At 54.8% G+C, this 19,402-nt stretch overlaps 1 protein-coding gene across 3 annotated transcripts in view; it reads right to left on the bottom strand.

Moving 5' to 3' along the window:
- The window catches only part of MACROD1 (mono-ADP ribosylhydrolase 1), a 142,674-nt gene extending 127,654 nt beyond the window's left edge, over positions 1-15,020 (bottom strand). For 2 of the 3 annotated variants that reach the window (XM_019645245.1, XM_019645247.1), the window contains exons 1-3: positions 14,582-15,020; positions 4,409-4,510; positions 3,665-3,781 (exon numbers count right to left, since the gene is read on the bottom strand). In XM_019645245.1, the coding sequence (XP_019500790.1) occupies positions 3,665-3,781; positions 4,409-4,510; positions 14,582-14,879 (517 nt within the window). In that variant the 5' untranslated portion in view covers positions 14,880-15,020. The remainder of the gene's footprint in view (positions 1-3,664; positions 3,782-4,408; positions 4,511-14,581) is intronic. The other variant, XM_019645246.1, reaches the window with a different exon arrangement.
- Between the last annotated feature and the right edge of the window lie 4,382 nt (positions 15,021-19,402).

Here is a 19,402-nt window from a genome sequence, read left to right as displayed (position 1 = left end):
GGCATAGCTCTCCCCAGACACAGCCTGGGAGGTCATAAGCCAAGCTGGAGAGGCAGGCACTGCCCCCCCCCCGCCCCCAGAATCTCCTGCTCCAGTACGGGGGCCCGCGAGAACCCCCTGGCTTATCGTGCCAGCATGGCAGCCTAATATAATTAAGATGGATGCTGTGTGCCCCCGTGGGCAGGAGCCACGGCCAGCACAGATGGCGGAAACCTGAGACTCTCCGGGTGCTGCCTGAGCCAAGCGGCCTTGGCCAGCAGGGCAGAGGAGGGTCCAGAGATACCTGCTCTGTGCCTGGGGCCTTAGGGATGTTGGTCTTGCCCCCTGTGACCTCAAGCCCTGCCACCTACCAGCCTACAACCCCCTTCTACTCTCTGCCCCAGCCCCCCTCCACAAACCATATCACACACATCACACCACACACACACATGCACATACCAATCACATCTCAAATATCAGCAAAGTGGGGTAAAAACCAGTCCTGGACTTCCAATGCCAGGGTGCCAGTTGGGAAACAGAGTCTGATTTTCCAAAGTCCAGAGAGAGGCCATGGGTGGGGGAGCCCCCTTTGAGGGACGGGGAGGAGTAAGGCACAGTCAGGGAGGGTACCTGGCCCTTGCCCATGCCAAGGATCCCCAGGGTCCTCCGGAGGGGCGGGAAGGGAAGAGTGCCCTAGACTGGGCTGGAGACCCCACCCCAGACCAAGGCTCTTCCGGATGGAGGAGGTTTTGGGGGTCCTAATACCCGTTTCTCTCGCAGACCCTTCCCAGCTCCCCTGATGCCTCCCCCTCCATGGTCCCTGCAGCTGGAGCAAGGCCCAGACAGTGATGGCACCTCACCTGCACCCCTGGCCCCATTTGGCTGCAGGGACAAAAACAAACACCCCCACAAAATCCAGAAGCTCTGCAGCTGACCTCAAGCCCCCAGCCCAGTCCAACGGGACACTGGTCCCCAAGAGCCACCAACCCCCATGAGGCCAACATTGCCCTTAGCTTCAAAAATAAAAATTTGAAAATCTCCACCCTGAGATAATTGCTCCCTCCTTTTCCCCATTGTGGTGGCTCAGCGGTCGGCACTGAGAAGCAATTATTCACGGCTAATGATTATAATCAAGTCAAATAGAATTTAATGGACACGTATTCTCTTCCTGCTTGAAACTTTACATATGAATTAAGCACATATGGGTTTCACGAGGCGCAGACCAGATTTATGCAGCCCGGAAAAGCCCCGCGACGCCACGACTTTTATTCCGCTAATAAACAGGCTGATTTACCGGCGCCACCGGGCGCTAGGACTGCGATCTCTGCTGCCACCTGGTGGGCAGCTGGCCGCGCTGCGCTAAGGCAGTGGGGCCGCCAGGGAAGAGGCCCCAGGACCCCCAGAAATGAGGCCTGAGGACCACAGGTGTGGGTACCCGGGCCAAGACCACCAAGGACCCACGAGGTCTGACCAGTGCCAAGGCCACCTGAACACCAGGGCCGGGCAAACACCTGCTCAGAGGACCTGGAGGGGGTACAGGCAGTGCGGGACCCCCAAATCCAGGGCCATCCTCAGCCTTTCCCTGGGGTTCCTGGCAGATTCTGGGCCCTCCCTGCTGTGACGCTCTTTCTAGAAAAAAAGGAGATCCCAGGAAAACAGGCCAAGAGGTATTAATTAGGTAAACTGAAGCAAGCCAAGGGAGGAGAAAGCAGCTCATCTGGGGGAGGCACCCAGCATCCCTTTTCATCACTGGGACAGGGCGAGGCCCAGAGTGATGATGACGATGGCATCTATTCTAGCACCAACAACAGCCGCAGGTGCTGAGCCCTCGGCTCATGCCAGGCATCACAGTCCATGAGCATCTGCTCCTAATGTCCCCTAACACCCCATCGCTGGGTTTTCCACCACTCCCATGATACAGAGGAGAAAACAGAAGCCCAGGCGGGGACATGGAGAAGGGGAGCCCTTGGAGAGACATGGCAAACGCTGTCACCCCCAGCCCAGTACAGTCAAATGAAGCCAGAACCAAAGTGCTTCTGTGTGCACGTGACAGGCTGCCAGAGCTGCTGCACTCGGAGGCTGGCCAGGCACAAGGGCACTCAGGAAGGGCCATTAATCACACCGCAGCCCTCCAGAGTTCCCACCCGCTCTATCTGCATACTGATGACACCCTGCTTGGGTCCCCCCACCCTCCCTCCTGGCCCTCCATCCACCAACCCGGCTGGGAAAGAGCTGATAAGATGCCCCACTTTTTCCTCTGGCCACTTTGCAGCTCAGCATGGAAAAGTGCCAGCAAGGTGCTTCCCACATCCTTGCCAGTGACTGACAGGGCCGGGGACACCGGGCAGGGCAGCCCCACAGGCCTGCAGGACAGTCTCCTCAGCCACGGTTCCAAGGCTCGGTCTTTCTATCCCAGGCCGACCCATCCTGGGTTCAGGCAGCACAAAGGCCCTTCTCCCCTGGGCTGCTACGCCATCGGTCAACCCAGCTTGGCTTGTCTTAGCTGTGTCTCCGCAGATGGACTCACAGGCCTCGCTGCCATCCACCATCCTAAAGGCCCAAGGGAAACACAGCAAAAGCAGCAGCAGAAACCCAAAGGTGACCCTCTGCTCCAAGCTGGAACTCCTGTCTTCATGTGACTGGTCACCTGTGCACTGAGACTGGCAACGCAAGGGGGACGGAACACCCGTGTGACTACACAGTTCTATAAACATCGGCGGGCAGACACGCAGAGTGAGGCCACTGACAGAAATGCAACCCAGATTATACATAAGCAGGCCCAGAGCAGCCAAGCGGCCACCTCTCCCCGGGTCCCAAGAGCCTAGTCACTAAGCAAGATCAGCATGAGCACCGCCATGTGCCAGAGTCCCCCGGCAACCCCACTCCCTGGCCAGCACTGGGGTCAGACACAATGGCTGCAAAGGTGAGAGAAAGGAGACTGGCAATGCTCCTGGGGGTGCCTGAGACCGCACAGGCGGGAGGGGGCCAGCACAGCAAGGTTTCACTGTGAATTGGAGCCCAGGACGTAAGGGTCTGTCCAGGTCCCCAAACCTTCCCTTAAGAAGGAGGCTCCTTCCTGTGATGCTCAGCAAGCAGGCAAGCAAGGGCTAGGTTCAGCCCCGCTCACCTTTGTCCCACAAACCATCTGTGTACCTGCTAAACTTGACCGCCCCTTGACACGCCACACCTGACCCAGACAACCAGCACATGACAACAAAGCAGCCAACTTCCTCCCTCCCCCAAGATGGGAGAGAGCCGCAGGCTCCTCGAAGCATCACAATAAACTGCCAAGCCAGCAAGAGTCACCACAGGAAGCTGAGCATGGGGGCACAGGGTGGGCGGGAGGGAGGCAGAGAAAGGAAAGCAGTGGTCAGGGGCATCTCTGCCTTCCTGGCAGGGCCGCCCGGCGCAATTCCAGCCAGGCTCTCTCTTCCCGGCCGCTAATGGGTCTCAGAGCTGTGAGGCAGCTCAGCCAAGGCGCCCCCGACACAGCCGGTCAAGGTTTCAAGGGAAGTGGAGTCCACGTGGCCGACACACTGCGCTCCCGTGGCGCCAGCAGGCCATCTCATCCGGCCACTAGCCTCACTGGAGCCTGGTGGCATCCCCAGTGCCTGGCATGACAGACCAGAACAAAGGTGACAAGACGATCCAGGTCTCTGGCGCAGGCCAGCCAGCCCTCACTCACCGGCGTTGATGATGGCGTCCACCTCCAGTTTGGTGATATCACCTCGGAACAGGGAGATCTTCTCGTTGAGTTGCTTGTCCTTCTTATACTTAGGCTCCTCCACCTTCACGGTCAACCCTGAAACAAGCAGAGCGAGGAGGAGCGTCACAGAGAGGCCCCCACTGCAGAGTGACCCACCAGTGCCCACAGGCCAGGCTCCACCTCCAGAGGCAGCCTGCCTTGTGGAGACTGATGAATACTGGTAATGACAGCCCATGCTGATTAAGCACCTACTATGTGCAGCAGACAGGCCATCTTCTTGACTTTTCACAACGATGTTACGCACAAGTACAGTATTAACGACATCCATGCCATTTTACAGACATAGAACTGAGGCCTAGGCAGGTGGATGACTTGCCCAGGTTACGGGTTACCAGGCCTGCAACTTGCTCACCAGCACGCCCCCTCCTCCCCTCCCCCAGCAAGCCACTCCACCACAGCTACAAATCCCAGCTCCACACCACGTGATGGCGAGTCTGGGCTCACCCTCCCAACCATGGAATGGGGATAAAAACCAAGCCTGCCTCAGGCTATGTTAATAATTAAATGAGGTGACACGTGCAAAGCATCCTGCACACAGCAAGCACTCAATAAACGCTGCTGCCACTCTTCTTGGCCTTGTCTGTATAATTCTCCCACGGTGTGGGTCCGAAGAGCCCACCCCCCCACCCCCAGTGGCCAGTGGGGCCTCCCCGGCAGACCTACCTTTCGCGGTCTCCTTCCAGGTTGGGATCTTCTTCAGCCTGATGAAGTCCCGGCAGAAGTAATGTTCCTCCCGCTGCTTGTCACTCAGGCCCTTCAGAAAGGCTGCAGGGGTGGGGTGAGGAGGGCAGGAAGGAGAGTCAAGGGAGGCAGGAAGGGGGGCAGTCCTGAGGGCTTCCCCACACCCCCATCCTCATGGGGACTCGCAGGGGACTCTCACCTGCTCTGAGGATGCAAACCAGCCCTAGGAGTCCATCCTTCCCACAGGCTCCAGGGGAGAGGGCATGGTGGGAGGAGCCATCTCACCTGGGGTGCTGGAGGCCGGAGGCCCTTTATTCAGGAGGGGAATATCTTACCCCGCCCTCTATTTAGGAGGGGAAACTGAGGCCCAGGGAGGCGGAGGATGTCTCTCAGGCACCACAGGCCTGAGTTCAGAATTCAACTCTGCCACTTGCCAGCTGCATCTACAACTCTAGTTCCCTAATTTCTTCATTTACAGAAAGGGGATTAAGACGCCCCTTGCAGAATAATTTCAAACTTATTCACACATGCTAAAGCCAGGCAGATTGGTGTCACTAAACCAATTACATTATCAATTGCTTATGTTACCAATCAGTTACACCATCAATCAGTTTCCTTATCAATCAGTTACATTGTTATTGTCACTATGTAAAGGCTCAGGACACAGGGAACCAAGACAACCTTCCTCCTCAAGGAGCCACTCACACAATCAAGCAGATCTGCTGCCTGTTCACAACACCCCCCTCAGCACTGGCTGAGGGTTCCCCACTTACAGACAGCCGCTGGGGCCTCTCCCAGTGGTGTAAACCAAGGGAGCAGCTGGAATTTTCCCTATTTTACAAGTGAGAAAATGGGGGCTCGGGGTGGTTAGGAGGCCACCAGTGTCTGGTGAGTGGGAAGCCAGGCCCCCCCATCCTCTCATGGACTCTGGGTTGGCCTGGGCTGGTTCCCTTGCTCCGACCTTGGCCCTGGGCCTCACCTTCCCTTTGGGCAGCACCAGGCGCAGGGGCCCAAGAGCCCCTCAGAGGCGTCTCTCCTGAGCGGCGGTCCAGGCTCGCAGCTCGTGGGCTCCCCCTGCCGGCCTAAGGCCACCTGGGTGCTCAGGCACTCAGCCTAGCCTCACTCCCTTGGACCACACTCTCCCCAGGTGGAGCAACCCCCACTGACCCCTTGGGGGTGGGAGGAGCAAACAAACAGCAAAGGCCACAGACAAGGGACTCAAAAGGCATCAGAAAGTGTGCAGAGGTGGGGGGACCATCAGAGGAAGTGGCGGGAGAGGAAAGGTTTGCCTCCTGGAGCCTTCTGGGGAAATGGCTGGAAGGGGCAGATATTCAAGAGACGGGCTGGTCCCTTTTCCCCGACAAAGTCACTAGGTCCATCCGAGTCTCTGCTCCTCCAGGATGTATGTGTTCGGAAGGGGCCCAGTTCACGGTCCAGCTCAGTACTATGGTGAGATTATCATAAAAGGCTCGTAGCACCCCAAATCCGCTTTCACTGAGGCTCAAACCAGAACCACACTTTCTGGCAGCCACATCCCACCTCTTCCACAGACAGACACCTACGATGTGCCGGTCGGTGCTGGGGATGCAACACCCAACCAGGCATATATGGTCTTGGCCCTGGAAAACCCACAATCCAACAGGGGAGACAGAGGCCGACCAGGCTTTACACAAGCAAGCAAGCAAGCAAGAAGTCCAAATTCGGAGCAGCGCTAAGAAAGGAGTCAGGGGGCTGGGTGACAAGTAACCAGAACCCCAGCCCAGGGAAGATAAGGGAGACTCAGAAGAGGAGCGGGAGGCAGTAAGTGCAGGGAAGGGTGTCCCACCAGCTGGAAGAGCATGTGCGAGGTCCTGGGTGAGTGAAATTTAGGGCACGGGGCAAGGCAGGGAGGGGATAAGAACAGGGTTCGGAATGATGCCCAGAGGAGGCAGCACCAAGCAAGCATCCACCATGCCCTGTTAGGGATTGACTTCATCCCAGGGGCACGATAACCAGACTGAAAATGCTTCCACCAATAGAGGTTCAGACCCCACACATATGTGCCATTTTCATTCTTTCGAAGAGGTCAAGGGTATCCCTACCATGGACAGTACCTAGTGTGGATGATCCAATCACTAGTGTCCCTGGATACTCACAGCCCCTTTCCCTGCCCTTCACCCTGGGCACATGACCCCACGCACGTTCTGAGGGACAGGTCAAGGGCTCCCCCTTAAACTCTCCTTTCTTGGTGTGTTTGGGGGTTGGCAGTAGGGTAGGGCACAGGTATTTGGAAGGAGCTGAAATACTTCTCCAAGCCTTGCTTGTTCTCGTCTGTAAACGGGGGTATGGAAAGCTCCCTTGTGTGTTACATGAGAAGCGAACAGGCTGAGTTGGGCGCGTAGCAAAGCACTCAGCTGCTGGCAGACGGTACCACCGAGCAAAGAACAAGCTGTGGAAAGGCCAGCTCCATCCAGGCTCTGCTTCTCCCTGGCGGTTTGGTTTGAATGCAAATCAGTCAGCTAATAAATAGCATTGAGCACCCACCAAGCCTGGGGGCGGGAGTCAAGGTGAGATCCCAGGGCCTGACCCAGCAGAGGGGAGTCCAAGACAGCTTCCTGGAGGAGGTACCCCCAACTTCTCTGGTCTGCCCCAGGAGCTGCCAATTGCTAGAGAAAATACCACCACCAAGCAGAAGGCTCCCTCTAAATTCTTGATCTCCCCCTGGTAGCCCGCCTTCCCGGTCACTCCAGCTGCTGCTTTAGAAATGGGTGCCCCCTCTCCCTTCTCCCCTCTCCCAAGCCTCCCCCACTCATCCTCCAGTCATAGATGCTGCCTCCTCCTCCCACCAAGCCGGGAACACCCTCCACACACACCTCATCTTCCCTCCCTCAGGTCACTGGGCATGAAGGTCCTTCCTCCCAGCTGAGGCCGCCTAGCTCACCTTCCAGAGGACAAGCTCCTAAAGCTCCCCCTCCACTGGCCTATCTTGTCTGCCCTCAAACACCCTCTCACCTCCTGGTCTTTTAAAACAAAACTCTCCCTCAAACTTGCATTCCACACCCCACAGCTGTAGCCTCACTTCTCTGTCCCTTCTCCTCCATCTGCATTTCCTCCCTTCCATACCCCCCCCCCATCATGCCTGTCTGGACCCACCTCTCCATCAAGGCCAAGGTCAGAAACACCACACCGGCCACCCGATCCATGGCCCTTCCTGTCCTCCCGTGCTCAGCACCCCCAGCCCCTCCGTCCCTCTCAGGAACCCCACTCCTGGGTCCCACCTGGCTCACTGGCCATCCTTCTAGTTCTTCTTGCTGCTCCCCTCTCCCCTACTCCACACCCTCTCCCTAGGTCTTCACAGCAATCTCACGCATTCAGAAACCCTCTTTATGCTCATGATCTGATCCCAAGGCTGCACCGCCAGCCCCTCATCCCTCTTCTGAGCTGTTAGAGTTATCCCCACAATACCTCAGAAACCAAGCCTTCTGCCCACCCCTGCCAGGCACCAAGCCTCCATCATTGCTCCCTAGACCCCTCTGAAGACCCCAACTGCCAGCTGACTCCATGTCCATCGGATCATTTGTTCCTCACACAGCAGCCCAAGGAGCTTACGCATATATGTCAGAAGCTGTCACTCTCTTTAAAGCTCATTTCAAACTCCAAGTCCCTAGCCTCCTCCCATGCTACCCTCCCCACTACCCTTCACTCTGCCCCCAAACCTCAGCCAACAGCCACAGCCACGGCCACACGCAGATCACCTTTCAGTTCCTCCTGCAGCCAAGCCAGGCTGTTCCCTGCCTCAGGGCCTTTGAACCTGCTGTGCCCCTGCCCTGGTCTTGCTTTACAGACCCCTCCTCACAGCTCTCCCTCTCCCAGACTATGCCCTTCCACTACTGTCTACGCTTTATTCCTTACTTGACCTTGGCCACACAGGAGTCTGTCATGTTTCCTCTGGATTCCCACCACCTGGCACTGCACAGCATGGGTGAGCACCGTGGGATGAATCAATGAGCGAAACAGCTGAGACCTGGAGGTTGAGGGCAAGTTTTCTAAGAACAGAGTCTTCCAGGTGGAGGGAACAGCACGTACAAAAGCCCTGAGGCAGGAGAGAGCATTTGGGTAGAGAAATGGAGAGAAATCTAGAACAACTAGACCAGAGCCCAGAAGCAGTGCTGTGACGGAACGCCCCTCGTCTCCCATCCGAGGAACGGAGAGACACCAGATGGGACGTGCTGGCCCAGGTCCAGGCCGCTACCGTGGTCTTGATTCCTCTCCTGCTCCTCAGTCCCACTAGGTTTGGACGCATAACCTCCCAACGTCATGATCATGGGCAAGTCGTCCAGCCTCTGGGAGCCTCAGTTTTCTCCTCTCTAGAACAGGGACATGGCAGGCCCTCCCTGGAGCCCAGGCTTGCTGTGAATAAGAAGGTGGCTATGAAAATAACCTGTGAGCTGTAAAATGCAATGTATATATCAGATACACACACTCCTTCCTGAATGAAATAAGACTCAAAGAGAGCAAAACAAAATGAGACACAATTTAGATGGGAAAATATTTCTTTTCCAACTTGGGGCCTAGCGAGTAGAAGAACTTTTTAAATTATTTGGGTCCCCATATGTGTCATCTTGCACAATTATGTACAAAGGCATCCCCCTCTCCCCAGATGCAGGAAGTCCCAGCCAGCTGGACCGGGGCCAGAAAGTGAATGCATCTGCTGTGCTACTGGAGAGACTGGTCAGCTGGAACCCAGGCCGATCCCATAAAACTCCCATGAGCTGAGTCCCTTTGGCTGGGAGCGGGCCCCAGGCACCCCATGGAACTAGTCTGCAGTACCCCTAGCAGACACCATCTGGCAGATGCCACCACCTGGTTTTACAGAAGCAGCAGAGAAATCTTGCCTGGCCACAGAAGCTGGGGCAGGATGCAGCCCAAGGCTCTCTCCTTCACTGTCCGCCCCAGTGTTCATGGCCTCGTCTGAGTGACCCACAGCCCGCATGGCCCCCTCTCTCCAGCAAAGTCCAAAAGACAGCTTCACTTCCAGGAGATGACAAAGAAAGACAACCAGAGCTCTTGGCTCCGCCACCAAGAGCTGGCTGGGCACCAACCTTGGGGACATCTGTCAGCCTGACCCTTCCAGTCCATGGTCCAAACACCTCTGGAGGTCAGCGTGCGGGGCGCCATGTCCTCATCTCCAGGAGGTGGCCTGGCTGATCCCTGAGGAGCAAGGTACACACTGCACGGGTCTCTGATTTATGGGGAAGGAGAAGGCAACAGCGATTCTCACTGAGTGCGATCATCATCGCCTCAGCGTCCTCTGTCCTCGAGGCTGCCCGCCAGGCCTCCTCACTCACTCGAGAAGCAGCAGCAGGGCCCTTCAGCTGGGATGCCCCACACATGTATAACATTTTCCACCTCCTTCGGCCCAAAGGACAGATGCAGACTTAAAGCATAAGTGAGTTTTATTTTTCTTATAGAGTATGTACAACATAGGTTTTAATTTTCTTTCTTTTTTGGAGAGGCGAGAGTATTTCACAGCTCAGTGAGACAGGTGTTGTAAAAAGATGTTTGCAGTAAATTTTGATGGGGAGGCCTGACCCCAGATGAAGCTTTCAGCGGCTCCCGGGCACAAAAGCAGAGCTGGAGGAAGCGGGCTGCACCAGAACCATAAAGTGCAGTGGACGAGCGGGGACTCAATGATGTGTTTTAAGAAGTGTCTTTATGGCACTTTGCAAGATGGTGTTCAGAAAGGTGAGGGCAGGTTGGCACGGAGGGAGGCTCCCCTTTTGGAGAAGGCCGGGTGGGCAGGGCTGATAACAGGCTGGGCTCTGGGAACAGCGGCAGGGACATTAATCACCTGGGTGCACCATCCCCCAAGAGCAGGGTCTTGTCAAAGCCCGGAGCACGGGCAGCAGGGACAAAGAGCATGAGGTCCCCCGGAGCTTTTCTGCTCTCCCTAGGCCCATCACCTCCGACTGCGTTGGGACGTGCCAAGGCTGCTTCCGCAGAAGACAGGGAGGAGAGGGCCTCCCCAATTCCCAGGTGTGCCTGGAAAATCTCCCAGTTCAGCAATTGAATCAGATAAATCATCCACTCTGCATGAAATCCCACAGGGGTTCAGATGAGTCCCTGCCCCTGCCCAGTGCACATTGAGGCTGGAACACGTGAATCCTATCTTGAGTCACAAGGTAGAGGAAACGCGGGTCAGGCTCCAACGTTTGAGGCCACGTGGGAGACAAGTTTACACACGCCCAGTGTCGACATGACCAGAACAGAGGGAGGAGACAAGCCAAGAGGTCGACAAGGAAGAGGGCCACTGGGGACCTTCTGTACACTGTGAGCCGCTGCACACAAAACGATTTCTGATGTGATCCCAGCACAAACTACAAATCAGTTGCTGTTGGTCCCATTCCATAGATGAGGAAACTGAGGCTCGGGAAGCATGGAAGCAGTGGTGCTGGAACTGGCCCATGGCTGATGATACCAAAACCTGTTCTCTTTTTAGCACCCACCTCTGCCCCCACAATAGGTCAGGAGGATCCGTGGCCCTTCTCCTGGAGACCAGGACCCTCCTGTGGTGACACAGCCCCCAGACGCCCCCCAGTGCCCAACCTTAAGGCCCCTCATACCCAACCGCCTTTACAGCACAACTGTTTCCACAATTTTCTGATCAAAAGGCACTACTCTGGGGGGGAAATGAGGAAATTAGAGAAATTAACCTTGGCCAGTGAAATCAGGTACTACAGAGATCTCCTCAAAAGACTGAATGTCTCTTAGCCAGGAAGATGCAGCCTGGTGGTACTTACTTACCTAGGGGGAGAATGGATCCACAGAAGCGGGCAGCCTGCTTGAAGGCGGAGAAGGAACGTTCAGGGTTAGGGAGAATTTGGCCATCTGTCCAGAGGACTCACTGAGCCATGGGCTGAGGCACCTGCACCTGGGGCCCCAAGCAGGCACGCAACACTGCATACAGACTGAAATACTGGGCAAGCGCCCAGGGAAGGGGATCCTTGGTGGGTAAGTCCATGCCTGGCAGGGAAGCTTGACCAGCCTGCCCAGGGCAGTGGGATCAGCTTCTAAAATCATTCAACCAGCTCCCCAGCTGAGAACACATGACGCTGAGCAAACTTAAGACTACAGTTTGGCTTCCGCATGGCTTTTTCACAGACAGAGGAGGCCCTGCCCAGGCACACAAGAGTTTCCAGACCTCCTGCCATAATTCCCCACTGTGAACTTCACAACAACCTTCTGACCTATACATTGGTCTCCTGTGAATTTGGTTACTGTGTGTCAGTCTTTGAGAGAGGATCATCTCAGGCACAGATGGGCATTTAGAGGCCTAGTAGGTATGTCCTCGAGAGAAAGGAGAGCACATGTCCATCAACGACATGTACAAGAATACTCAGAGCAGCTTTACTGCCAACAGTCTCACACTGGAAACCCAAATACCCATCAACAAGAGAATGGGGACACAAACTGTGGTACATCCACACCGTGGAATGTTACACAGCAATGAAAAAGAGCAAACTATTGACACACCCAGTAATGTGCACAAATCGCACAGATATAGAGTAAGAGGCGCCGACACACTGTATGCCTCTGTTCATATGAGGTTCAAGGAGAGACAAAGCGAAGAGATAAGAGTAACTAGCCGTACATGGGTTGCTTATAAAGGGGCTTAAATGAAACTTCTGAGGTAATGGCACAGAGGTAATGGATACTTCTGTACAAGCACTGACTGTACACTGAAGGTCTGTACACTTGGTGCACTTCCCTGTACAGTTTAACTCTGCCCCAAGTGTAAATGGAATGAAATGAAGAAAAGGTGTGAGGTCTTCAAGGACCAAAGCTCGGACCCCAATCAGAGGCAGAGTCCAGCTGAGGCAGCCCCCAGGGCGGTGGTTTAAAAATATGCCCCAAATTCTTTGATCGTCTTCCCTTTCAAACGTAGAGACTAATTTCCCTACCCTGGAATGTGGCGCGGACTCCGTGACTCGATTCTAAGCCCTGGAATAAAGCAAATCACAAAAAGGCACTGCGGCTTCTGGCTTGATCACCTCCCTCTCCCTCGCTTGGATCGCGTGCTCTGGGGGAAGCCAGCTGCCATGTCGTGAGGGCTTTCGAGCAGCTCTGTGGAGGTCCTGTGGTGAAGCACTGAGGCCTGTAGCCAACAGCCATTTCACGTGAGTGAGCTCCCTGGGAACGGTTCACTCCAGCCCCAACCAAATCCCCAGGCCTCCTGAGAACACCTGAGCCAGAACCACCCAGTCAAGCTACTCCCAGGCTCCTGAGCCTCAGAGACCCTGAAATGAGAAGTGTTTACTGCTTGAGCCACTTGGTTACGAAAGTAATTTGTCACACAGTAATAGATAACTAAAACAGAGGTCTCTGTGTCTCACCCCCATAAGCTACCATCTGACACCTGCCGGGGGCTTCACACCTGGTGCTGGGGTGCCTGGGGCCAGGCTGCCCTCCTCACACGCCCCCTGACTGGACGCTGAAGCTCAGGCGGCCCATCTGCCAGGGTTTCTCCACAGCCTTGACCTTTCCCTGGCATTGTCCCATTGGCCTGGCCACATTCTCTACTTGGTTTCCTCCCGCTGGAGTAGAAGCACGGGGAGGGCAGGGCCCTTGCCTGTCTCACTCATGGCTGAATCCCCGGCACCGGGACAGTGCTGGCCACATAGAAGGTGCACAGTAGAAATGGACTGACTGAATGGAGAGCCCAGCTCCAAACAGAGAGAAACCTCGGTAGCCTGGGAATCCCTGGCCCATCAGCTTTCATGAGGTCTGGAAGTTTTCAGCGGCACCAAGGAATGGGAGGGAGCAGGGAGCTGGATCCCAGAAACCGAGGCGGACCCAGAACAGGTGCCTGGGCTCCTGGCCTCTCTAGTTCTTCCCCACCACCCTGGGTTGCTGTTCCCTGACACAGAAGGGGAAGCAGTGGGGACCCTGCCAGGGATCTTTGCCAGCCCCCTACTCCCTGCCCTGACCGGCGCTCTGGGGCCAGGGCCAAGGGCCTGACAAGCACTCCTTGGGCTCACCGAACAAAGTCAAGTGCTTTCTGCCCGCAGCGCTTTAAGATCCCAGCATAAGCATGCAATTCGTGTTGGGGGTAAGTCATCTTGAACTCTACCTCCAATCCCGAGAGGATGCCTTCCCTTTAGCCCCTAACGGCACCCGCCCCAGGCCTGCCTTCTCAGTCCCATTGGCCGAAGTCACTCCACAGGCGGGCCCAGCCAATAAGCTGCTTTCCCTGCCCTTTTGAAAGGGGATCCAGCCGGGAATGGTCACAAGGGCCCAGGGAGCAGGCCCTGAACGGCAGGGGCAGCTGGACGACAACCTGGGCTATTTGGGGCTCTGCAGGTCGGGTTGCCTCCCTTCCCAGCTCTGTGCAGGGGCGCCTGGGACTCATGCCCGTCAGGGAGCTGGAGGAAGTGGCTTGATTCCTTGGGGGTGGGGGGGGGGAGGGAATACCAGGGTTCTCAGACACAATGCCCCACCTCTGCCCTGCCTCCCAGCCCCTCTGCCCTGTGTCCCCCAGGAGTGGGGCAGAGATTGCTCACAATAGGCCAGAGGCCAGTGATGAGGGCAAAAGGGCACCAGACCACGTGCCCAGAGAGGCAGGCCCTTGGCAGAGAGGGGGGGTGACGATAGGACAGGCCTGCCCAGAGAAGTCACTCCTTGGGGCTATCAGATCCCACCAGGTGGGACACCGGCCATAGAGCTGTTCCCTCAGCACATTCCCTGCTACTCTGCTTAAAATGCCACCACTTGAGAAACCATACTACGCAAAGCATTGGGAGTTCAGAAACCTAATGTCAGTTGGGAAACCTGATGTCTGCCCTGCCATAAACTCCAAGTGACCTTGGGCTATTCGGCTCAGTTTCCCTCCTGCACAACAGAGTAAGGTGGTAGGTCCTGGATGATCTCTGGGGTGCCCTGTTACCCATTCCAGTGGGGTAAGGTCGCCTTCTTCACACTGCCCCTGACAGGGGACCTTGTCTTGGGTGAACTGGTTTGAGGGGCTTGGCTGTGAATGGGGGTCCCATACCAGGGCATATGGGGCTTCAACTTCCCCATGCCTTCGGGTGGAAGAGACTGCAGGTGGAGTGCCGTTCTACCCCGGAAGACCCACGTGGGGCCGCTCTCGACCTTTGCGCCGCCCCCCCTTACACTTACATTTTGCCTCCTTCCAGTCTGTGGAGGTGCTCAGGTCCACCTTCGCCGCCATGGCCAGGGGGGCCCAGGTGCGCACCCCAGCTCTTGGCCCCACGGCCGCCTCCCCCCAAGCCCCAACTCCCGCTGGGATCCGCGCACGGGGGGCGTAGGCCCCCAGGGACGCCGGGGGGGCGCACGCACTGCCGCGGGTCCGCGTGGCACCCGCCGAGGGGCAGGGCCAGGGGCGCGGAGCGCCGAACAGCTGCCCCTCCACGCGCAGCTGTGTCAGGCGGCGGGACACTCGGCTCTGCAGAGACATGAGCCGGAGGCGCGGGACGGCTCCCCGCCCACTTGGACTCCAATTACTGTGCTCGGGAGAGTCTCTCCCTTATTTACTCCGGAACCGAGTGGCGCGTGCCAGCCCGCGGCGACCTGCTCGAAGACAGCGGGCCGCGCGGCCAGAAAACCCAGGCGCGCCGCTGGGCACCCTGGAACTTGTAGTCCGGGCCGCCAGATGGGCCACCGCACTCGTATACACACGTGCGCGTCCCGCCCAGGCCTCTCCAGCTTCCGGCGCCAGGGGTCGCGCAGCGCCGGAACCCCTTCCTTCTCATTTAGGCTCTTGGAGTGTCGCCAGGCTGCCTAGCCCCTCTCTTGGGGCTGGCCCGGCCGCTGCCAACTTCCTGGTCGGTGGAGCCTCCCGGCCCTCGACGGGGCCTCGACCCGCCTCTGCGCATCCGCCCCTGTCGTTCGGTACCGAACTCGGAGAGCGAGGCGCGGCCCCAGCTGTGCGAGGAATTTTGTCTCCCCGCGGATCACCCGGGTCCCACCCTCACCCCGTTCCACCCCAAGTCCCTAGGAACCCGGTGGGGCCTATCGTGGGGAGGTGACAAGTGGCTGGCCCCTTGCAACTTGCTTCTTGAGCTGTAAATTAGGAGAACAGTGCTCAGGTGTGGCTGGTTGCAGACCTGCCCCGGTGCTCAGGCCTCTCTGGCACTGAGTGTGGCAATAACCCTCACCAGGGCTGCGGGGAGGATCACAGACTCTGCCTGTGGATTCACCTGGCACCAGTGATCAACCATGGGAGTGAGAGCAGAGGGGAGGTCAGGAGCCAGGGGCCAGGAAGGAAGAGCCAAGGGCTCCCAACATTCCATGACCGCCAGCAAGGCCTGTGCCTTCTCCCAAAGAAGGTCAGTGAGATGACTTCAGGATGCAGTTGTCAGGCTTCCATGCCCAAGGTCACCTCCCCACTTGTCACCTCAGCAGTGAAAGAAGGGCCTTGCCAGCTGCAATCAGGATAACAACCATTTACGGGGCACTAGGCACCAGCTGGCGAAGAGTTAAGCAGTCTGCATCCATTCGCTCTACCTCCATTAACTCTTAGGTGCACCTGTGCTCCTGACAGCCGGGTGAAGCAGCTCTGCCTGCCCCTTGGCACAGATGAGCAGCTGGACTGGCCCAAGGTCAACACGTTCTGTGAGGGTTGGAGCCCAGACTTGGGTTCAGGTTGTTTGGCTCCCATCTGTGGTCTGGAAAGTGATTTACACAGATGTCACTGATTCAGGAAATGAAGCATGTGGGTGACCCTGTGTATTAAGTTTTCTATTGCTGTCATTGCAAATTTAGCGGCTTAAACAACACAGATGTATTTTAACGTTCTGTAGGCTAGAAGTCTGACATGGGTCTCACTGGGCTAAAATCAAGGTGTCAGCAGGGCTGTCTGTGTTCCTTCCTGGAAGCTCTTCCTTTCCTTTTCCAGTTTCCAGAGACCACATTCCTTGGCTTGTAGCCCTCTTTCTCCAGCTTCAAAGCAGGTGACAGTGCATCTCTGACCAGTCTCTTCCGTTTGCAAGGATCCTTGTGATGACCTGGGGCCCAGCATGATAGTCCATGACAATCTCCCTGTTGAAAGTGCCTGATTCCATCTACAACCTTAATCCCTCTTTGCTATGTAGTATAACATATTCACAGACGCCAGGAATTAGGATGTGGTCATCTTGGGCCAATATTCTGCCTACTCCACCCTTCCCAGGATGGTGTGGGGAGGAGGGCACAGGGAGAGGCAGGGGCCCCATCCGGAGTCTCAGAGCGCAATCAAGAAGCTGCCTTCTGCCCTGAGCCTGAAATCCATGTCCCCCACAGCCATGCCATTGAAGCACCCAGGCACCCTGGGCACCTGTACCAGTCCTTTTGCTGGGACTCAGCTCTGTTCTCACACAGCAGAGAAGGTCCCAGCTCACAGCCCTCCACTGTCTGGTCTAAGAGAGGCCTGGGCCACACGCACAAGTGGATATGGGCAGAAGCATAATTCTCACTGGGCCAAGCAGGACCTCCTCATAGTTTCAGCTGGACCTTGTGGAAAAAGTAAAATTTTGCTGGGTACCAAAGGTGTATGTGTGTGTCAGGGGCATTCTAGGCAGAGGGACCCACAGAAGCAAAGGTATGAGGGCCTGCCAAGTGGCTCAGTTGGTTATAGAGCTTGCTCAAGAGTATGAGCTCTGAGCAACAGCGGTTCAAGACCTGGCCTGAGCTGAGCTGCCAACTGGCGGCAGGATGGCTCAGCTAAAAAAAAAAAAAAAAGAAGCAAAGGTATAGAAATCTGTGGAATCCCAAATCTTCCAGTGGGGCTATAGCATCAGGCGTTGCTATAGCCCAGTTGAGGGTTTTTAATATTGGAAAGGGGCTTTTGTGCAGAGAAAAACTGCCTGCTGCTGCTTGTGTTTAAATTAATACTATGTTTATTAAACTTATAAATTAAGAAAAGAATTAGTTTTTCTTAAATATCCAAGTGCAACTTGCAAATCTAGTTTTCTATAAATCTAATTTTTGTATAAAAATAACTCATTTATTCTTTGATGAATATTTAATTAACTCACAGGTTCAACAGATTACATTCTAAAAATGAATGCCAATTACAAACTTAGGTAATTAAATTCCCTAATAGATTTAAACTACATTTTACAGAGTTGAAATAGCTGTGCTTCTCAAATACCTCAAGCTCTCAACAGAAGAGATTTACACATCTAACAAGCGTATTTTTTTTTTGGTTCCTTTTTTCTTTACAAATATGGAGGAAGTGGGCATGAGAGGTGCCCTCAGCCCCACCTTACTCTGCCCTCTCAAACCAAGCATATATTTTTTCTGATCAGTTAAGCAATTCTTATGCCCTAATAGATTAAATTATAAATATGGTAAAATAGTTCTCTCAAATAGTCAAATGCTGTTTATGACCTTAGATCCTTTTATACTAAGTTACCTATAGTTGTATAATAAATCTCTGAAACTTACTGGCTTAAAGTAACAACCAGGGTGCTGAGTCAGCAATTTGGCTGGGGATAAGCTGGAAGGTTCATCTGCTGGCCTTGCCTGGGTCACTCCTGTGACTGCAGTCATCTCACAACCCATCTGGGGCTGGGGGCCCAGGATGGCCTCATTCACATGACTGGCAGCTGGTGCTGGCTATCAGCGAGGCCATTGGGTTCTGCTTCATGTGGCCTCTCACCTTCCAGTGGGTTAGACTGGGCATCTTCATGGCATCATTATCTCAAGGCCCCGATCCAAGAGAATGACAGCGGAGGCTACAATGCCCCCCTGAGGCCTGACTGAAGTCACACTACAGAACTTCCACCACACCCTGTTGGTCAATGCAGGTCACAAGGCCAGCCCAGATTTGAGGGACTGGAGAAATAGATGCCACTTCTTATTGAGAGGAGCAGCCAAGTGCCATTACAAAGGGTGGGCATCCAGAAATGGGAGGAATTATTACAGCTGCAGGCAGCCTACTGCTCATACCCCTCTAATTGAAATCACAAATCAAATAGGACAGATTGACTCAAGTGTTTCAAAACCTTAAACACTCAGATATGAGCAAGCTGATCGCAAACTTATTCCTAATTGGTACCAAGATCCTGGGTTGGCGTTGCCGGCTTCCATACCTTTCAGGGTTGCAAAGCTGCCCAGAAGAGCAGATTCACCATGTCAGCAGGGCTGGCGGTACAGTGAGATTTGGGACCACAGTAGTGTGAGGGTTTACTGCTCCTGGTCTGAAATTTGAGACCAGAGCAGGACGCAGGAGAATTCTGCCAGGTCTGATGAGAGACCCCCCACCCAACGCCTACACCTCTCCCCAAGGGCTGAATTTTTAAGCCCAATGCATCATTGTTTCCTGAGAGTCTTTCAAGTCTTCTAATGCCGGTTGTAATGTTCTCTTCATATTTTACTTTACCACCTGCCTGTGTTTCATTTGATTGGCCAGTGTTGTACAGCCATTATCATGAGAGGTGTGAAAGGGAATGAAGGATTACAAGGTGTTAAATGTCCAGAGCATGTACAAGGTGTGATTAAACAATACAATGAATATTTAAATATTTTAAAAATTATTACAGTAAAAGACACATTGCCATTAATCCCTCTCACAATACTCCCCCTCACTTCAAACACTTATCCCATTGTTCTTGCCGTTTTCTGAAGCAGTTCTGGAAGTCCTCTTTTGTGTCTTTAGTTGTGCTGGATGCTCAGGAGACATTTGGCTTGAAGTGTACAAAAACCTCAAATAGTAATGTTTATTGTAACAAATTTTAACAATATAATCATAAGTGAAAGCCCCTGTTGAGGGCTGAATTGTGTTCCCCCAAAATTCAAATGTTGAAGTACCAACCCTCAGTACCTCTGAACGGGACTATATTTAGACATAAGGCCTTTAAGGAGGTGATGACATTAAAACAAGGTCCCTAGGGTGGACCCTAACCCAATCCGATTGATGTCCTTACAAGAAGAAAGTCAGACACACAGAGACACCAGATATGCATGTACACACAGAGGAAAGACCATGTGAAGACACAG

This window comes from Hipposideros armiger, unplaced genomic scaffold, assembly GCF_001890085.2.
Source record: "Hipposideros armiger isolate ML-2016 unplaced genomic scaffold, ASM189008v1 scaffold_93, whole genome shotgun sequence".
In the NCBI taxonomy this organism is placed as follows: domain Eukaryota; kingdom Metazoa; phylum Chordata; class Mammalia; order Chiroptera; family Hipposideridae; genus Hipposideros; species Hipposideros armiger.
This window is presented reverse-complemented; position numbering and strand designations above follow the sequence as displayed.